Here is a 17,076-nt window from a genome sequence, read left to right as displayed (position 1 = left end):
TGTAAATCCTCAATCAATTATCTCAAACTTTATCGATCTTTCATTGCCATAACAATTACTCTCTGTCCCCGTTCTCTTCTGCTGCCAGGCATACTACTTCTGAATAGTGTTATATACTAATTCTGTCGACATAGGTAGCATACACCACACATGTACTATGTTCTTTTGGTTATGTTTGAAACTATTTCAAGTTAGATTCTTAGTACTCACCAACAGCTGATCATCGATAAAGTACACGCAATGGCTGAATGTCAAGATGAAAACACTTTAATCTCACAGTTTTTTGCTCATTTATGAGATTTGAGCTTTTTGTTATGTTCTTCTCTATACAGTTTGAAGAAATTTTAAATGCAATAAGATTGTAAGTATAGACTGATTTCATTTTATTCATGTTCAGTTAAACAGCATTGTTATGATGGACAGAAATGAGTGGACATTATAGGTTGTTTAGTGAACTTCAACTTCTTTTTCTCTAATAATTACTAGTTATTTACAATAAGTAAATCATTGTCAAACTACCTAGGCTAAAATATTTGGAGTAATGAAATAGCACATAATCATATATAATCAGATAGGGGTTTTGTGGATATTATAGTAATTTGATAGTGGAATTCATGAGTCAATTAAAGATAGACCACAATGGAAAACCTAAAAACACTGGACGGCCGTTTTGTTCTAGTATGGGACTCCTCAGCAGTACGCACATACGCCCCCACTCGCGGGATTATTCGAACTCATGACCTATGGGCCTCGCGTGATATATATATATATATATATATATATATATATATATATATATATATATATATGGTCTGTCAGATGACCAGTGGTTCCTAATATTCAATATTTAGGAATTAATTCCATGACTAAAACATTGGTTCCATAGTGTTAGTTACTTCAGTAATTTTATTGGTTAAAGTATGTTTAACCAACGACCATCAACCATGTTGAAATGACCTCGACAAAATAAAGCGGAATTTGAGCCAATAAGAATTCAGGTGATGAGTAATTCATTAAAGTGAGAGCCTACAAATGTGATTAGGGTTAGAAAGTTTCAATAACAGGAATAAAATGAGAGGATGCCATGTATATAAGGCATGGTTAAAGCCTTCTAAATAAATACATATACAGATAATTATTTTGTTTTAAATATCAAGGATTCCTAAGTTATCTTGAAAAGTTCATGAGTCGCATAAAAGTGTTACAGATAATTTAGTTCTATCTGTCTACAACGGATTTTTCCCTGTAAAACAAATCATATTGTAAATGTTATTTTACAAATTTATTAAGTTTACCCCTATTCTTTGATCTTGCCGTGTTCATCTATTTTAAGCGTCTTGATAATAAAGTAATGACAATAACTAAATATTTTCTTGAAAACAATTAGTCCCTTTGATAAATTTTGATAATGTAATAAGAAGACGAAAATTATCAGAATTATGTGATATATTAGCGCAATACATTTCGAACGATCTGATCACACATATATTTGTTAAGAGCATTTATATATAAAAATAAAGGGTCAACTAGACTGGAAATGGAGTAAGAGGAGATAAGGATAATGATAAGAGTAATAATAATAATGTGAACACAATTCAAAACCTAATCACTCTGGATAATAAGTCAATATTACCAGGGTAGGTTTAAGGTGAGAACAAACTTTTTTTGAACACACAAAGGGGGGTTGGATTTTCGTATGGTTAAGGCTTCAATAAACCTTAGTATACGCCCTTTTACACTTTTATACAGCACCATGAAAGCTAAGTTTAGATCAATCTTATGACCTGTTTCAATTATATGTTTAGCAATAGAGGATGATGGATGTTTATCCTCTGCTTCCTATTTAGCTCATAATCAGATAAAATCAATCGGTCACCGCGGTTTGGAATTCGGTGCTAAAATCTAGCACCGCCATGTTCAGTTTGATTAACTTGTCAGTAAATTATACTTTTGCTATTTTATGAACTATTTCTAGTTGCCATAAACAAACATGAACCTAAATTTCGTCCACTCACCATACAAAGGATGTTGATATAAATAATAATAATAATAATAATAATAGTATATATAATAAATATATATATTACGTTACCATTCAGAGGCGACACAAATAGTCTCATGTTGAAACGGAGACTTAAATTGGCTATCAACCGGACATTTTATGCAGCCCAACTTGTCATTATCGAAAAGACAAGGTCTATGTTTCACCAAAAGCCCAAACAGCACGAAAGCGATTGTGTCACATCCCATTGCGTCTATCGATTTACATGTATGTGTGGAAACACGTACATAGGAAGGGACAATCGTGATTTGCAATTAAGGGTGGGTGAACACATACCAAAATGGTTGCAGAAACAAATGGATTCCAATGGTCAAATAAGATCACAGGATAGATAGACATAATTCATTGCGAAACATTTGATTGAGACTGGTCATAAGGTTGACATTAAACCAGCACTTGTAGTGTTAAACAAAAGCCTTCAAGGACGTATACTAAGGTTTATTGAAGCCTTAGCTATACGGAAATTGAAACCCCCTTTATGTGTTCAAAAACAATTTGTCCCTACACTTAACCTACCCTGGTAATACTGATTTATTATCCAGAGTGGTAATCACTTTTGTTTTTGTTGTACTTTATTATTTTTTCCTTTGTTATGACTTACCCTTAACCTGTCTAGTTGACCTTTTAATTTTCATACATAAATGTTCTTAACAAGTATATAATGTGTGATCAGATTGTTCGAAATGTATTGCGCTAATATATCACATAATTCTGATAAACTTCGTCTTCTCATTGCATTATCGAAAGATATGATTGTACAAGTTTATAATGGAAATTCGGCAAAAGTATGGCATAATGGATGAATTTGAAATACCCACGAGAGATATTCAACCAGTTTTTAGCCAATTAGAAAATGAATAATTTATTGAAAAGAGAACAACAGGATTATAAAGTGTAAACTAACTTCACATAATAAATGTAACTATTCAAGTTTTCTACGTGTATACTAAACCGGTAAGTTAAAACGACATCGTATGAACTCATCGTAATAGACAGATATTATTCACCCTCTGTGAAACCTGATAACTATACGAATAATTTTTTACAATTTCTTACATTATTCGTAATTTCAACTTAGGGATTTTGGAGGTAAAGATTGGAGGGTTGGAATCACGAACTTACGTCAGATATAATAAAAGATGCTATGCAGACATATGGATGAACAAATCTCATGCCAAAGTTTCGGAGTCTCCGTCTGATCAATTCATCAGTTCATAAAACCTATTACTATTATGTTAATGTTTATTTCAGGACTGAGGATTCGAGTGAAAGATTTAAGGAGAGTGTTGATTACCCCCTTTGTATGTAATTTATGTATACATCGTTTAGCAAATGATAAGATCACGTATTATACATGACATTCGTATTTCACACAAAAGCTATGTACTAGCTATTACGAAATTTTGCCGATAGTCGGCACGGGAAAAATGTCAGACTCTTTCGAAGGTGCCCGCCGTTCCGTATCAACTACCTGACAAGAGGCGGTCATCCCGTATTTCACTTGCCGTAGGTTTGTTGGTTGCATGAGTATTAAGTTTTTTCATATTTAAGTCGTCTTTTACTGCATCAAAAAGCACAAAATAACTACCAAAAGCATTAGTTTAGCATTCTCTGTTTTGTAATGTACACGTTAGCTCTATTGTTACTTCGTAACCTGATCTGTGATCTCAATTGCTGTAGTGAACCCCAATGCCTTTATTAAATTTGTTGATAAGGTCCAGAAAGCGAACTTAACAAAGATAAACCTAAAAGTTATAGATATGCAAAGTTTGTGTGAATAGCTGTTAAACGCAAAAGTTAAGACGAAATGTCAAGTAACCGGTAAGTCTTAAATATTTGTAGTACATCCTTCAGTTAGTATTGTTTCAAGGAACAAATTTTTTAAATAATTAATGAGTACTGTTTGTAGTGCCTCATGTTCAAGAGACATTTCAGTCGACGTAAGCGAGGCGTTTCAACGTATTATTACTGAACAAGCGTTTCGGAAGCTAGATTGAATTTGATAGTGCGCTAAAAGAATTCCAAAAAGTATGGAAGAATAATTTTATCCCTTCTCAGACTATCCATACTTATTGCATTCACTCAGGAAGTAAATTGCTGAAGGATATGAGATTTAAATACTTGTTTACGATGTTTCATTGCACATTTGATCATAAGCGTAAATCAGAAGGTCTGAGACAGTGAATCATAAACCGTGAGGACTTTAACTAATATGTGACGTTTAAGGTCTAAGTTTTTAAAGTGCCAATCAACGTTCTGTGTAAGATTGGAAGATCAAGGATATGTGAAGTATTCATTATTTGTCAATATTATTCATAAGATTACTCATAGGCATGTAAGTTGTTTTGTTTTTTAATGTTTAAAGGTAATCCAAGCTAATATTATGAATCATAATGATCCCAGATTGATTCTTTTAATGACAAAAAAGAGAAAAAAAAATTAAAGGATATAGAATATATCAGTTTGTATGAAATAGGAGCTAAACATTGTGAATGACTTCATTGAAGCTATTTATTAGCTATTATGAATATCTGCCTATTGTCTATTATTTAGATAGTTGCTTACTCATATACTTATACAAATTAGTTACTTGTAATGTACAAGAAAGATTGTTATCTGAGCTACAATGCCTGTTATCATAATTAGATAATGACTAGTATAAATAAATCATAATTGAATTTTACAATACAACAATATAGTTAAAGCTAATAACAATAGTGTCTCGTTCAAAGTTCATGGATAAAACTTAAAATTACACTTATTAGTGAATAACATGAAAATAACAATGTAACTAATTAGTTTCAGTCGAAACTGTTATACCTTGTGGCCTTTTGCCCCTATCAATATATAACGTAATGACTTATCAATCGGACCAATGACGCATACAACCCGCACGAGCAGTCTACAATCATTATCGGTCTTTCTTCCTGTCTAGCTCTGCCTGTTAAATTCAGAACACCAATATCAGCCTCCGCAATATGAATCACGTATTTGAAACATATTACGTTTATATACAAACCATACAGATCACATCGTACCATAAAATAGAAAATAACATTTGTACAAGGTCTAGCCCAAAGTGGCTGTGAATGTGGGAAACTGTAACTAATAGACCGGGTACAAGATTAGATGGTGGTTGGAGGTAGTCAACAGGAAACCCTGGACCCGGGTTTCGTGCTACTTGGCACTCGTCAGCAAGGTCTCTGACTGTGAAGCTGGGTGACACGAGATCGAATCCGCCAGGGAGCACCAGTTCCCTCAAGATTACAGGTACACCTTGCTGACGAGTGCCAAGTAGCACGAAACCCGGGTCCAGGGTTTCCTGTTGACTACCTCCAACCACCATCTAATCTCAATACATAGTGCCCGCAGTGTCGAGTCACCTAGACTGGTGGCCACATTGCAACATGATCGATAGCATTCGGTCTGCACTAATAGGGACTAGATAAGCATGAGATTGATCACCACCCAGTGATCAATCAATTGTGAGACCGGGTACAACTCAAGAGCGGTAAGTCGTATAATAATAGTCTATGGGTTAAAACAAAGCTTATAATAGGAGGAACATGAATATGCATAACAATTATACAATAAAAATATACTTATAGCATTAGTCCATAAATAGATCCCAACAGTTACCATTCATAATTGTCATCGGGATATAACAGAAGCAAATGTAAAGAAACTCAAACTGACACCCTCAGCATGTTTGCTTCTGATCATTAAATTGGTTTAATTTATAATGTTTTGTATTTTTCTACTGTTGATGTTAAGGACTGTAAGTGATCAGCCTCTACTGGTATCCCGAGCAGATTGTTTCGATATCAATGCTATTTAGTTACAAAGCTTAATGAAGTCTGATAGTGATTAGAAATGGGATTATGGACGCACATTTCATCTAATTTGGGACTTGTCAATCGGACGAACCGTCATTTTAGTGCTATTGTTTGAATTGAGATTCAAGTTCAGTCCCTTACGCTTCACAAGGTCAATGGGTTAATTATTGAGTTAATAAGTTTAAATAACCATCAGTTTGTACACTGGATAACTCGTAAGAAGCGAAAGACACTGTGTTCGAGTCCCTACTTGAACACCTTCACACTAAGACACTACGTCTCTAGCTGACACGTCTCAAATATGATGAAACATACGTCATACCTGACACTGTCGATGATTATCCAACATTAATCTTATTTTTGAAAACACAAAGAAAATAAATCACGCATTAAATCACATCTTCAATAGAAAATAATACTAACAATTTACAAAACTAACAAATTGATCATTAATTTTAACTAACCAATGTTAGACTCCCACCACAACCAACAAGTGGAACATAAGCTATAATATGAGTTGTATTATCATCTACATGATATTGACATTCAATTGGTAATAGATCTTGATCTAATCGAATCATACTTGAATTCAAATCTGGATTATAATATTTATCATAGATAATTATCGCTGTTGTTTGATTACAATAGAATACAGGTTGATAAAAATCTAAAGAGTATTTTAAAGGAAAGAAAAAGAAACTACAATGTATACATTTGTGTATTCTTAGTATTTATTGATAAACAAAGTAACTCTGTCAAAATCAGTTTTGTTTTACAAATAAAATCATGAACTGATCTTAGCTAAATCATGATTGAGTACCTGAAGGCAGTGAACGGCCTTTTCATCTTAATAGTATCAGATTTATCAACAGTGTACATTCATACTAGGACGAAACAGCTATCCAGTGCTTCTAGGTTTTCAATGATGTTCTAGTTAAGATCAGTTCATGAGTTCAGTCGTAAAAAGACCACAAACTTCGCAAATTCTTTACACGAAAAATGAGTTTTCTCGAGACATATTGAAATTATTTTGATCAAAGAGAAGCACAGGAAATTATAGTGATGGTCGAATTAGACAGCTATTTTATTCATAAAATACCAGAATATTCATTAAATATTTCTAATGAGACATTAAAAAGGGACAAGTTGAGTGAATAAATACTTATTTTCAATTAGTGACAGTTCATCATATCATATTTGTGTGAGGGCTGTGGTACTGCCCGGGTGCCCAGACCGAAGCAGGTGGTTTTCCTAGGGGGCCACACCCCGAGCCTTTGACCTAAAGGTCTGACCCACAAGACAGTGGAGCATCGTGAGGAGATGCGGTCTCATGGTAGCCGTTGACCAAAAATTGGTTCATACGCCATTTGTTCCCGCAGGATACTGGAGCCCATTTGCACAACTGGTTTGGGATCCGGTTAAAGCGCCGGACACTCGCTTTTCGTCCTCTCACTTCGTAAACAACACCCCCGCCACGAGAAGGCAGTGAGTAGGACTTCCCTGGCAGAAGCTGTATACGCGTGGCCGTGTGAGAGTATTTCAAGAGGAAGGGCGGGCCCTCCCCACTTTCGGCCATACCAGGGCATTTGGGGGCTTTTCAACTAGCTCTTCATCACAGCCCCACACTAATATATACATAGGTTTTAGAAATGAGTAGAAAGTTGATATCAGTTAAATGGTGAGCCAGTTTAACAATGTAATCATAAGACGAAATGCTCTTCCTGGATTCTACTTCTAGTCACTAACCATCTTTGCTTATAATGTGATCAGTGAATTACATAACGTTTGAAAAATGAAATAAAAAATAAGACAAATCTTCTAAACCAGGTAATTATTACAAATAGTTAAATAAGGGTAGTGGTACGAATTGAAATTGAATGTAAATATAAATGGTTTTGTTATCTGTGAAATGATTAGTAGGACTGATACAGTGGAAATAGAGTAATTTGATTGATAAACAAGTTACGTAAGATTAGAATTATAAATTAGAATGTCAAATAGATCGGATTTCGGCAAATTTCAAAAGACAAAGAAAGGTTTTGAAACACCATGTATTAGTATCTAAGTAGAAGGCTAGGGTATTCATAAAGACTACAAATTTTCGCTGTACACGAAGTTTAGGTTTTTTGATACGTATTACTATGGCTTCCGCTATATATAAGAGTCGAATTCCAAAACCATAGAGTATATTCGGTTGAATTTGACAAATAAATTAAAGCGCTGAAGTTTTATTTATGTGATGACCAATGATCTGGAACAGAGCTTCTTATTACTTTCTATTGTCCTTTGGTTAACTATCAGAGATGATGTTCAGAAATACGATAATGCAGCTGTCTAGTTGTGTATTCCAACCATATTTTGCTCCGCAAGAGCAATTTAAATGTTGAATACACATAGGAGCAGAGGAGCTAGTCAATTTATCTTGACTTCGTGAACTCATTATTGGCTGACTGAAGAAAGGAGGACATAATCTTACCTCAATAAATGTACGCTTTCGAGGTTTATGTTTACATCGAGTTACTATTTTGCTGGTGGTATGATTTGTGAACTGTAATTTCAAGAATATTAGTTTTTTTAGTACCGTTGATGAGTTTACTTTAGATTTAGTTGCAGATATGTTTCAATAGGAACTGTGATGGGTATCTATGCTTACGTAATAAATCGTGAATAAGTTTTAGTTCCTCTTTAAGACTGTCCTCAGAACAAATAATTTCGGATCTGTGGACCAAACATTTAATTAAATTTCTCTTGTATTGTAATGGGGTGCAGTTAGAAAAGCATATACATTGGGTTTGTGTAGTCGATTTACTATAAACAGTTCTTATTAAGCCTTCATTTCTTTTCAATAGGACGAATAAAAAGAAGATTGGGGTCACAGTTTTTCTCCTCTAATGTGAAAGTGATTACCTGGTGGACTCCGTTAAATGTTCCTAGCAGACTCTGAGCTTTGTTATTGTTTTCTGTAACTATAGATGTATCATTTATAGAGCGACAATAAAATTCTAGTTTGTTGATCACACTTTTTCGACAAATATTTTGGCAGAAAGAAATTGGCTAGGATTAAACGTAATGGTGATCCCATAAAGACACCATCGCACTGTTTATAAAGTACTTTATGAAATAAAAGTTGTATATTAAAGTTGAATATTAAATTCTTTTAAGGAGGAGACAGGGATACTAATCTGCACTCCATGATTTTGTAACCATATACATGAAATCAACTGTATTTTTTCTTAATGAAGCACGTTTATAAGTCAATGGTGAAGACACTGATGAAGTGCAGAGTCTTTTGATAGCATTGAGCAACAATGCCAGAATGTTTGGAATGCGCTTCTCTCCCTCTAAATGCAAGTTGTTGCTTCAGGACTGGCCTGCGTCAACACCTGAACTAAGGATAGAGAGTAAAGTCGAACGCGTTGAAAACTTCACTTATCTTGGAAGTCTGATCAGTCATAATAGGTTGATGTCTGACGAAATTTCAGCATGGATTCGGAAAGCTCGTTTGGCTTTTGCCAATTTACGTTACCTATAGCGAAGGCGATATATCTGTCTATTAATTAAGGGACGAGTATACTGCGCGGCAGTTCGTTCTGTTTTACTTTACGACTGCCAAACGTGGCCATTAAGAGTTGAAGATACCCGTAAGCTGCTAGTATTTGACCACAGATGCCTTAGAAATATTGCTGGCGTCTGCTAGGATCACCGGGTAAGTAACAGTGAGGTTAAACTCAGGGTATTAGGAAATGATGGTAAATCAGTTGGTGAGGTTGTGAATCTTCATCGACTGAGATGGTTGAGCTACGTGTTAGGTATGCCTGAACATCGTTTACCACGACGCGCAATGCTGACTGGTGTTGGGGATGGTTGGAAGAAAGTTAGGGGCGGCCAAACCAAAACGTGGCATCAGCCCTTGAAGTCACTAACTTCTAGTCTGAGCCATGTTGGTAGATGCAGGCTACTCGGTTGGGGTCCGCGTGACTACCGAACCAATGGTGTGAGACGCTGAGTGATATGGCTCATAAATGATCACAATGGCGTCGGAATATACAATCCCTGTCTTCTCTTAAACTATGAGATTAAAATCGCTTCATATCTTTCTACAAACTAATCCTTTCTTCCTGTACTATGTCCTGATATGCAATCTTCCTTTTATGTATTACCACCATTGAATTAACTACTTCTATCAATCCGGTGTTCATCTTGCTGTGCTAATGAGGTATGGCAACTTGGACCGATGCATATATGTGCCTGGTCCTACGTTGCAGCTGACTGACTTATAAATAATTAAATTGACTGTCCACCATTTATTTGGTATCAACTTTCTACTCATTTATAAAACCTATGTATATATTAGTGTAGGGCTGTGATGAACAGATAATTGAAAAGAAGTATTTATTCACTCAACTTGTCCCTATTTAATGTCTCATTAGAAATATATAATGAATATTCTGGCATTTTAAATGAATAAAATAGCTGTCTAATTCGACCATCACTATAATTTACTGTGTTCTCTTTGATCAAAATAAGTTTAATATATCTAGTGAAAATTGATTAGTTAATAAGTAATGTAATTTATCCTTATTTCAATTTGCCTTTAAGTCCTGATCTTTCTATAATAAGCCGATGTTTCTAGTGTGAGTGAGTCATGATTGATGGTTGAGCGAAGATAGGCATATCTGACTACACTAAAATTAAAATACTATTTTATCAGATAGTTCTTTCTTATCCGTTAATCGAATAGATAATTGAGTTTAGAGTACCATATAATCAACTGTCGTAGTTTTATTGATCTTGTTTCTTACATTATATTTTAGTAGATCTTGTCCAAACTCAGATTGAAAAAAAATAAAATTATTTCTCGTTAATAACGCAAAGATAATTAGAACTAAACCACACTGCACTAACCTGGATCTTCCGAAGCTGACGGTGGTCCACATTGTAAGCCAACATCCATACCATGTGTACAACCAGGTGCTGAACCCCAACCACCACCTAATTTACAATCATTTAAACTTGATGCATTCACTGGACACTCTAAACGTGATAAATGAATCGGTGTTGAATTGGAAGCACTTCCATACAAGTATAAAACTGGATAAGCATACTGTAGATTATCACTTAAAAAATGATTTAAAAAGAGAAAATAACTTAAATTTTTAATAAAATCTGAAATCTGACAATTTACACAAATTGGTAATTGTTAAAAAAGGCATTAGACTGTTGTTACTATATTTGAGATACAAATCAAAGTGTTTTTGAATATTGGAATTAATGTTTGTGTACTTCACTGTTTTTGTAGTTTACATCATGGAATAACTCCGTACACCAGTAAGCGACCACGATCCACCAGGAGTTGAACTTGGGGCGTTCAAGTTTGAGATGTGTGCCTAACCAATTCATGACACTGCACAAGTGTCTTTCCAAGCCATTGGTGGATGACCGCATCGCTATCAACATTATTGAACCCCACAGGTCATTGATTCACACTAGGACTACAGATATCATTTAAACTACGTCAGCATGAGGCAGTTACCCGGCAGCTGGAGTGAAAAATGGCTCCCCAATATTACAAAGTTATTAAATTTAAAAATATAAAAAGTTAGATGCCCAATCTAAAGGTTAAACGGTTGCTGAGAAATCTGAAGGTCCTAAGTTCAATCCACGATGTGATTTATGGATGGTCACTGCTAAAGAGTCCCTACTATGATGTAACTGATGTCTAGTACTTCCACCTTTACAGTTTTAAAGCTGTATTTTACCTACAAACTTGTTAATTCACCGGTCCAATGATATAGTGCTTCTTACGTAACCTGTATGTCTTAAATCTAATCTGTGGTATATGTAGTATACAGCACCAATCAAAAGTTGAGTAGCTGGAAGCAAAAGGCTAAGAGCAATTTGAAGATAATAGGACGGGAAATAGGAAGAAATTATGACCTGGAAGAATCATACAGAGTGTGGAGGAGAAATGATGGAAATTTGCAAATGAAGTATTCAGTGTATGGTTCTTATATTTTACCAAGATATTCTGCCACTTTGCTTCCGTTGTCCTCATCTGTATTCTCTTTCATAACACTTGTATCTTTCCACATAAGTAGCACGTGCCACAGTAATAAAAACGCTAAGCGTAAACATTCTGATTAGAGAAGAAAGTACAAGTTTGTGGAATAAGAGTATAGAATAATTCTGAAGCTCAGAAATCTAAGGAAATTAGGAAAGTGACTATACTTACGTCATTTCTAACCAATTGTAAGTTACATCACCTCATCATTATCTTTAATTGTTTGAATGCAGGACGCACGTTTCGTCCTATTTGAGACTCGTCAGCTGAATGCTCCTGCATCTCAGAGTTGATGTTCACTCTGAGACTTGAACCCGGTACCGTTCGCCTCAAGCGCCATCGCGTTATCCACTTAGCTACTGAGTCCTGTTAGTCACTTGCTTGTGCAATGGGGTAAAGTTTAAATTCACTTGGTATTGTTTACTTGGATTTTCCTGTTGATGTTTAGGAGTGCTATTGATCAGTCTCTTAGTGGCATATGTGCATACTGTGCGTATTATCTTGATATTGCTCTAATTCACAAGCATTATAATGCTTGCAGGTACATCCAACTGACGAATCCCAAACAGGACGAAACGCACGTCCTGGATCCCACTGCTAGCCACTATCCATTTTTGCTTATAAAGCTTGTGACTTAAGACAATATAGAGGCAGTCCACACAGGACTAACATACGTCAATAAGAGACTGACCAATTGCATCAATGGGAAGATTCAAGTAAACAAAGCCATGTAAATTTAACTGTTTGCTTATGATAAACGGGTAGTGAATAGGTTTTCATAGGAATTTCTCTAAGTTGTATGTCAAAATTTCATGATTATTGTTGGTTATTATATTTTTCGCCCTAAATATGAATCATTTTTCTCTAATTTATTTTCTTTCTGAAAATAATAATTATTTTTTATACTTCGAACGTTTTTCCGCTTGTATCTAATGTACACAAACATGATGCTTGAATCCGATTTTCCTCTTTCTATAGTTTCATATAAGTAAAAATACAACCATACGATGAACAAATACAATTAGCAATCCCAAATCTTAACAATAATCTTTTTCAAGGTAGAAAACGTATTTGAATAGCTTACTATTACTATGACTATTACCCATAAAACTCGTTTTATTCATGTTAATTTGTTCGTTCCAAAAAGCAAATCACCATGGTTACTCATTTAACAAATATATCTGTATTATTTCGGAGAAAAAATTCAAAATTATAATTGAATTCACGATCCCATCTAAGCTAGACCACCAATGGAAACCTGGAAGCACTAGATGACCGTTTCGTCCCAGCAGTACGCATCCACGATCTCTCACGTGGAACTCGAACTCAGAGCCATCGGTCTCGCGCGTAGACTCTTAAACCCCAGATCACTGAGCCGGCGTCCAATAATGTTAAGGTCTAACTTCAAGTAATCCATATTCTAGCTTAGATCGACTCTTGAATTCAACTGTGAAAATACTACAATTTTCGCAAATCCCCACATTGATCAGAATTATAAATAATCTAATATCAAGAACATCGTAACCTATGCTTTAAAAAGTAAAGAACATAGAATTCATTGAAGAGATTTAATTTTAAAATAACTTATTGTGTTATTGAATATGAAATAGAGAGAATCCAGTGAAAAAACATTTTTTTTCGACGAAATCATTTACTGAAGCTGTACATTCGTTTTTATGGTTGTATAGTGAATAAATGTCTATAAAACGGTAGAAAAGATTGCTTCACAAAGGAATTCAAGACTAAATATCAAACGAGGTTATGTAATATTCAAGAGGATAGAGAAGAATAGGAGGATGAAAATAACTAACGGGTCAAAATTATGAAAGATAATTGTCCATTTGACAGATATGAAGAAAAACGAAAAACATAAAAGTCATAATAATAATTGAATAATAGTCATGAACAATTGTTAAAGGATAATAATAATAGATTACTGTTTGAAATTACAAAACACTAATTTAAAAAAGACAAAAAAACCACACCAAAACATACTACAGAAGGGAAATAGGGCCAAGGAAGGATAAGAGGTTGAACATATCGTTTTTACACGCATAGTTTGGGCTTGAACTGCTGGATCATCGACGCTTCAGTGGTGCAGGTTTGGATTCGGCCTCCCTTCGATTGTGTAAATTTTAAGAGAAGACTCCTTTGGTGCGACTTGTCCAGAGTTGATTAGGTACTCCTGTATTGAACCGGTAACTGTTTTTCATTCTCCTTTTGAAAGCCGCTCCTGGTAATGTTCTGAGATACGTTTGGAAAGTGATCGCATTGTGGAGCCAATGTAACCTGCCTCACAAAAGCAAGTAAATTTGTAGATGTAGATCGAAGTTTATCCTTAACACATCAGTGAATAGTAGGTCGGCTTGAGAAGACAATACGAAGCCAAGCTGAATAGGTTTTATTCACGGATTTCGAAACCCGTTATTCAAGATTTTAGCAACCGTATCTCTTATAAACTCGGTATTCATAAAACGAGTTTCATTTTTAACTATCAGTGCTTTTTCAGGATATTGTCTTGGTGTTAAGTTCCTATCGATAAATCCAGGTGGATAACCATTTCTAATGAGTATCTGTCGAAATTGAAGTAGTCCGTCATCTATTTTGTTATTACAACATAACCGCTTAGTCTTCAAGGATAAAGAGTGAATTAATTTCTTCTTTCTACTCGATGAGACTCAACTTTGGAAATTCCTATACTGACCATTCGAGGTCGGTTTTTTATATGTAGATGTCTGGAAAGAAAGATATGACCTTCTTTAACCGGACATCAAGAAAGTGAAGTTCCTTATTCGCCTCTGCTTAAATCGAGAGATGACAGCTATTGGATCGATCCAAAATTTCAAAAATAATGAATGGGTCATTCATATAACTCTCATATAAATGAAATCTTTTAGTCATTCGTCGAAGTACCATATTTTCCAATGGGCTATAAAAATGTCATCCAAGAGAAGGCCCAGTGGTGAACCCATTGCAACCCCATCAGTTTGTCGATGAAAATCATTATCATATCTGGATTTGCGATTACAAACGATTTTGAGCCGTGTCATTCAAAGTCTCCAACCACTGGTTACAATAGTCACAGTCAGGTAGTTCGTACCTATTAACATGGCCAAATCCAATGGTCGGTAACTTCATGAACTGATCCCAAGTTTTGGTTTGGTCAACCCTTTGCTTTTTTCCAGTCAACTCCTGTACCAGAAAACACCGCCCGTTGTTGTAGGCTGTGGTTGGCTATACGTAACATATGATGTGGTATTAGTATGACATAGTCATAAAGTGACCACTCCTCTCTCACAGTTGAAACACTTGGAACTATGAAATAGACATGATTTTTGTACGTGCAATTTTCCATATGGTAAATATTTACCAGTCTACACCTAACTTTATGTTGTAATAAGTTAGAGTTCTTTGATGCTTCGCTAATTATCTTTTCACAAGAGTTAACATTATTATCAAAGGTGATTTTACATGACTATGAGAATGTGTAGTTGATTATGACAACTGGGTAATATATTAGAAATCTTCAGAGGCCAAAAGTCCATTTTATTTTTTGATTCATAAGTAATACAAGCAGATCTAACATCTTGAGATAAGCGTTTCGGAAGCTCTGTCAGTTATCTTTTTAGATTCGATGTGTATTAGTCCTAGTAATTAACTGACCATACAGTTGGACACACAGGTAATCACTAAAATTACATCTCACAGCTTAGTTTTGGAGTTAAAAAAAAAAGAAATTTTTTATGTTTTGATCATATTGACGAGTTTTCTTGTGGAATTTCGCACTCTCTAGACACTCAATGTTGATGCATTTTACATGACAGAGTGTTAATGTCTCAAAATTTTTCTATGGCGATTGAATACGTTCTTTACAGGTGAATGTAAGGAACTTAGCAGCAATTCGTTCCTCCTTGGTCTCTTTTCCCATTTTATCTACGAATGGGCTGATGCATATAGACATTTGAAAATATTATTATTGACAAATATGACGGCATTATTGCATTATTTGAATAACGCGCGCAAAATTTACAGAGTGATCATCGTTCAGAATAAATAACACTTTACATTATCACACTTGGTACCTATTTACATTTTCATACCATATGAATAGAGGGATTTTTAAATTCCAAATAATAAAAATGATTATTTAATATAATTATAAATTTGTTTAAAAAAACCCAATTCTTTGTTGATGTCCCAATAAGGAATGTAAAATGAAGAAAAAATACATTGTACATAAATAAAACTATCTTTAGGTTACAATATTATGCCTTCATTTGTGATCATAAAACATTATTGAAATGTATCACATTTCTGTAAGTTATTCATATGAAATTTTGTAGTCGCACAAAACTACTTATAAGGAGAAGAAATTTCTTTCTAAAGGTAGATGATCTATGGTGTTTGCTCAGCACTGATAAAATGACTGGTTAAAAATATAACATGTTAAATCCTAATATATCATGTCTTCAAATAAACGTCCTTATCAAAAGACTCAACAAGTTAGGGCAATAAATATAGAACTTAGCAGAGATATTAATTTTTTTCTGGTTAGGGTTAGGTCTCAACATACACAAAGGGAAAAGCAAGATTCTCCGATACAACGCAGCATGCACCAATCCAGTCACAATTGACGGAGAAGATTTGGAAGATGTAAAAACCTTTACATATCTGGGCAGCATCATTGATGAACACGATGGATCTGATGCAGATGTGAAGGCGCGAATCGGCAAAGCGAGATCAGCATATTTGCAACTGAAGAACATCTGGAACTCAAAACAACTGTCTTCCAACCAACACCAATGTCATAATTTTCGATACAAATGTCAAAACAGTTCTACTGTGTGGGGCGGAAACCTGGAGAACTACGAAAGCCATCATCCAGAAGATACAAGTGTTTATTAACAACTGTCTACGCAAAGTACTTCGGATCCGTTGGCCAGACACTATCAGTAACAACTTATTATAGGAGAGAACAAACCAGATCCCAGTGGAGGAAGAAATCAAGAGAATGCGCTGGAAGTGGATAGGACACACATTGAAGAAATCACCCAACAGCGTCACGAGTGAAGCCCTCACATGGAATCCCCAAGGCCAAAGAGGAAGAGGAAATACTA

General features: G+C 34.9%; 1 protein-coding gene across 1 annotated transcript in view; it reads right to left on the bottom strand.

The window, feature by feature from the left end:
- Positions 1-17,076, bottom strand: part of SSC5D (Soluble scavenger receptor cysteine-rich domain-containing protein ssc5d) — a 43,486-nt gene that overhangs the window by 15,091 nt on the left and 11,319 nt on the right. Inside the window, exons 5-6 of the mRNA XM_051217531.1 lie at positions 10,804-11,015; positions 6,363-6,565 (exon numbers count right to left, since the gene is read on the bottom strand). Of these exons, the coding sequence (XP_051064945.1) occupies positions 6,363-6,565; positions 10,804-11,015 (415 nt within the window). The remainder of the gene's footprint in view (positions 1-6,362; positions 6,566-10,803; positions 11,016-17,076) is intronic.

Source organism: Schistosoma haematobium, chromosome 5 (genome assembly GCF_000699445.3).
Source record: "Schistosoma haematobium chromosome 5, whole genome shotgun sequence".
Taxonomy (NCBI): domain Eukaryota; kingdom Metazoa; phylum Platyhelminthes; class Trematoda; order Strigeidida; family Schistosomatidae; genus Schistosoma; species Schistosoma haematobium.
The sequence above is the reverse complement of the archived record's forward strand: the minus strand, read 5'-3'. Positions and strand labels throughout refer to the sequence as shown.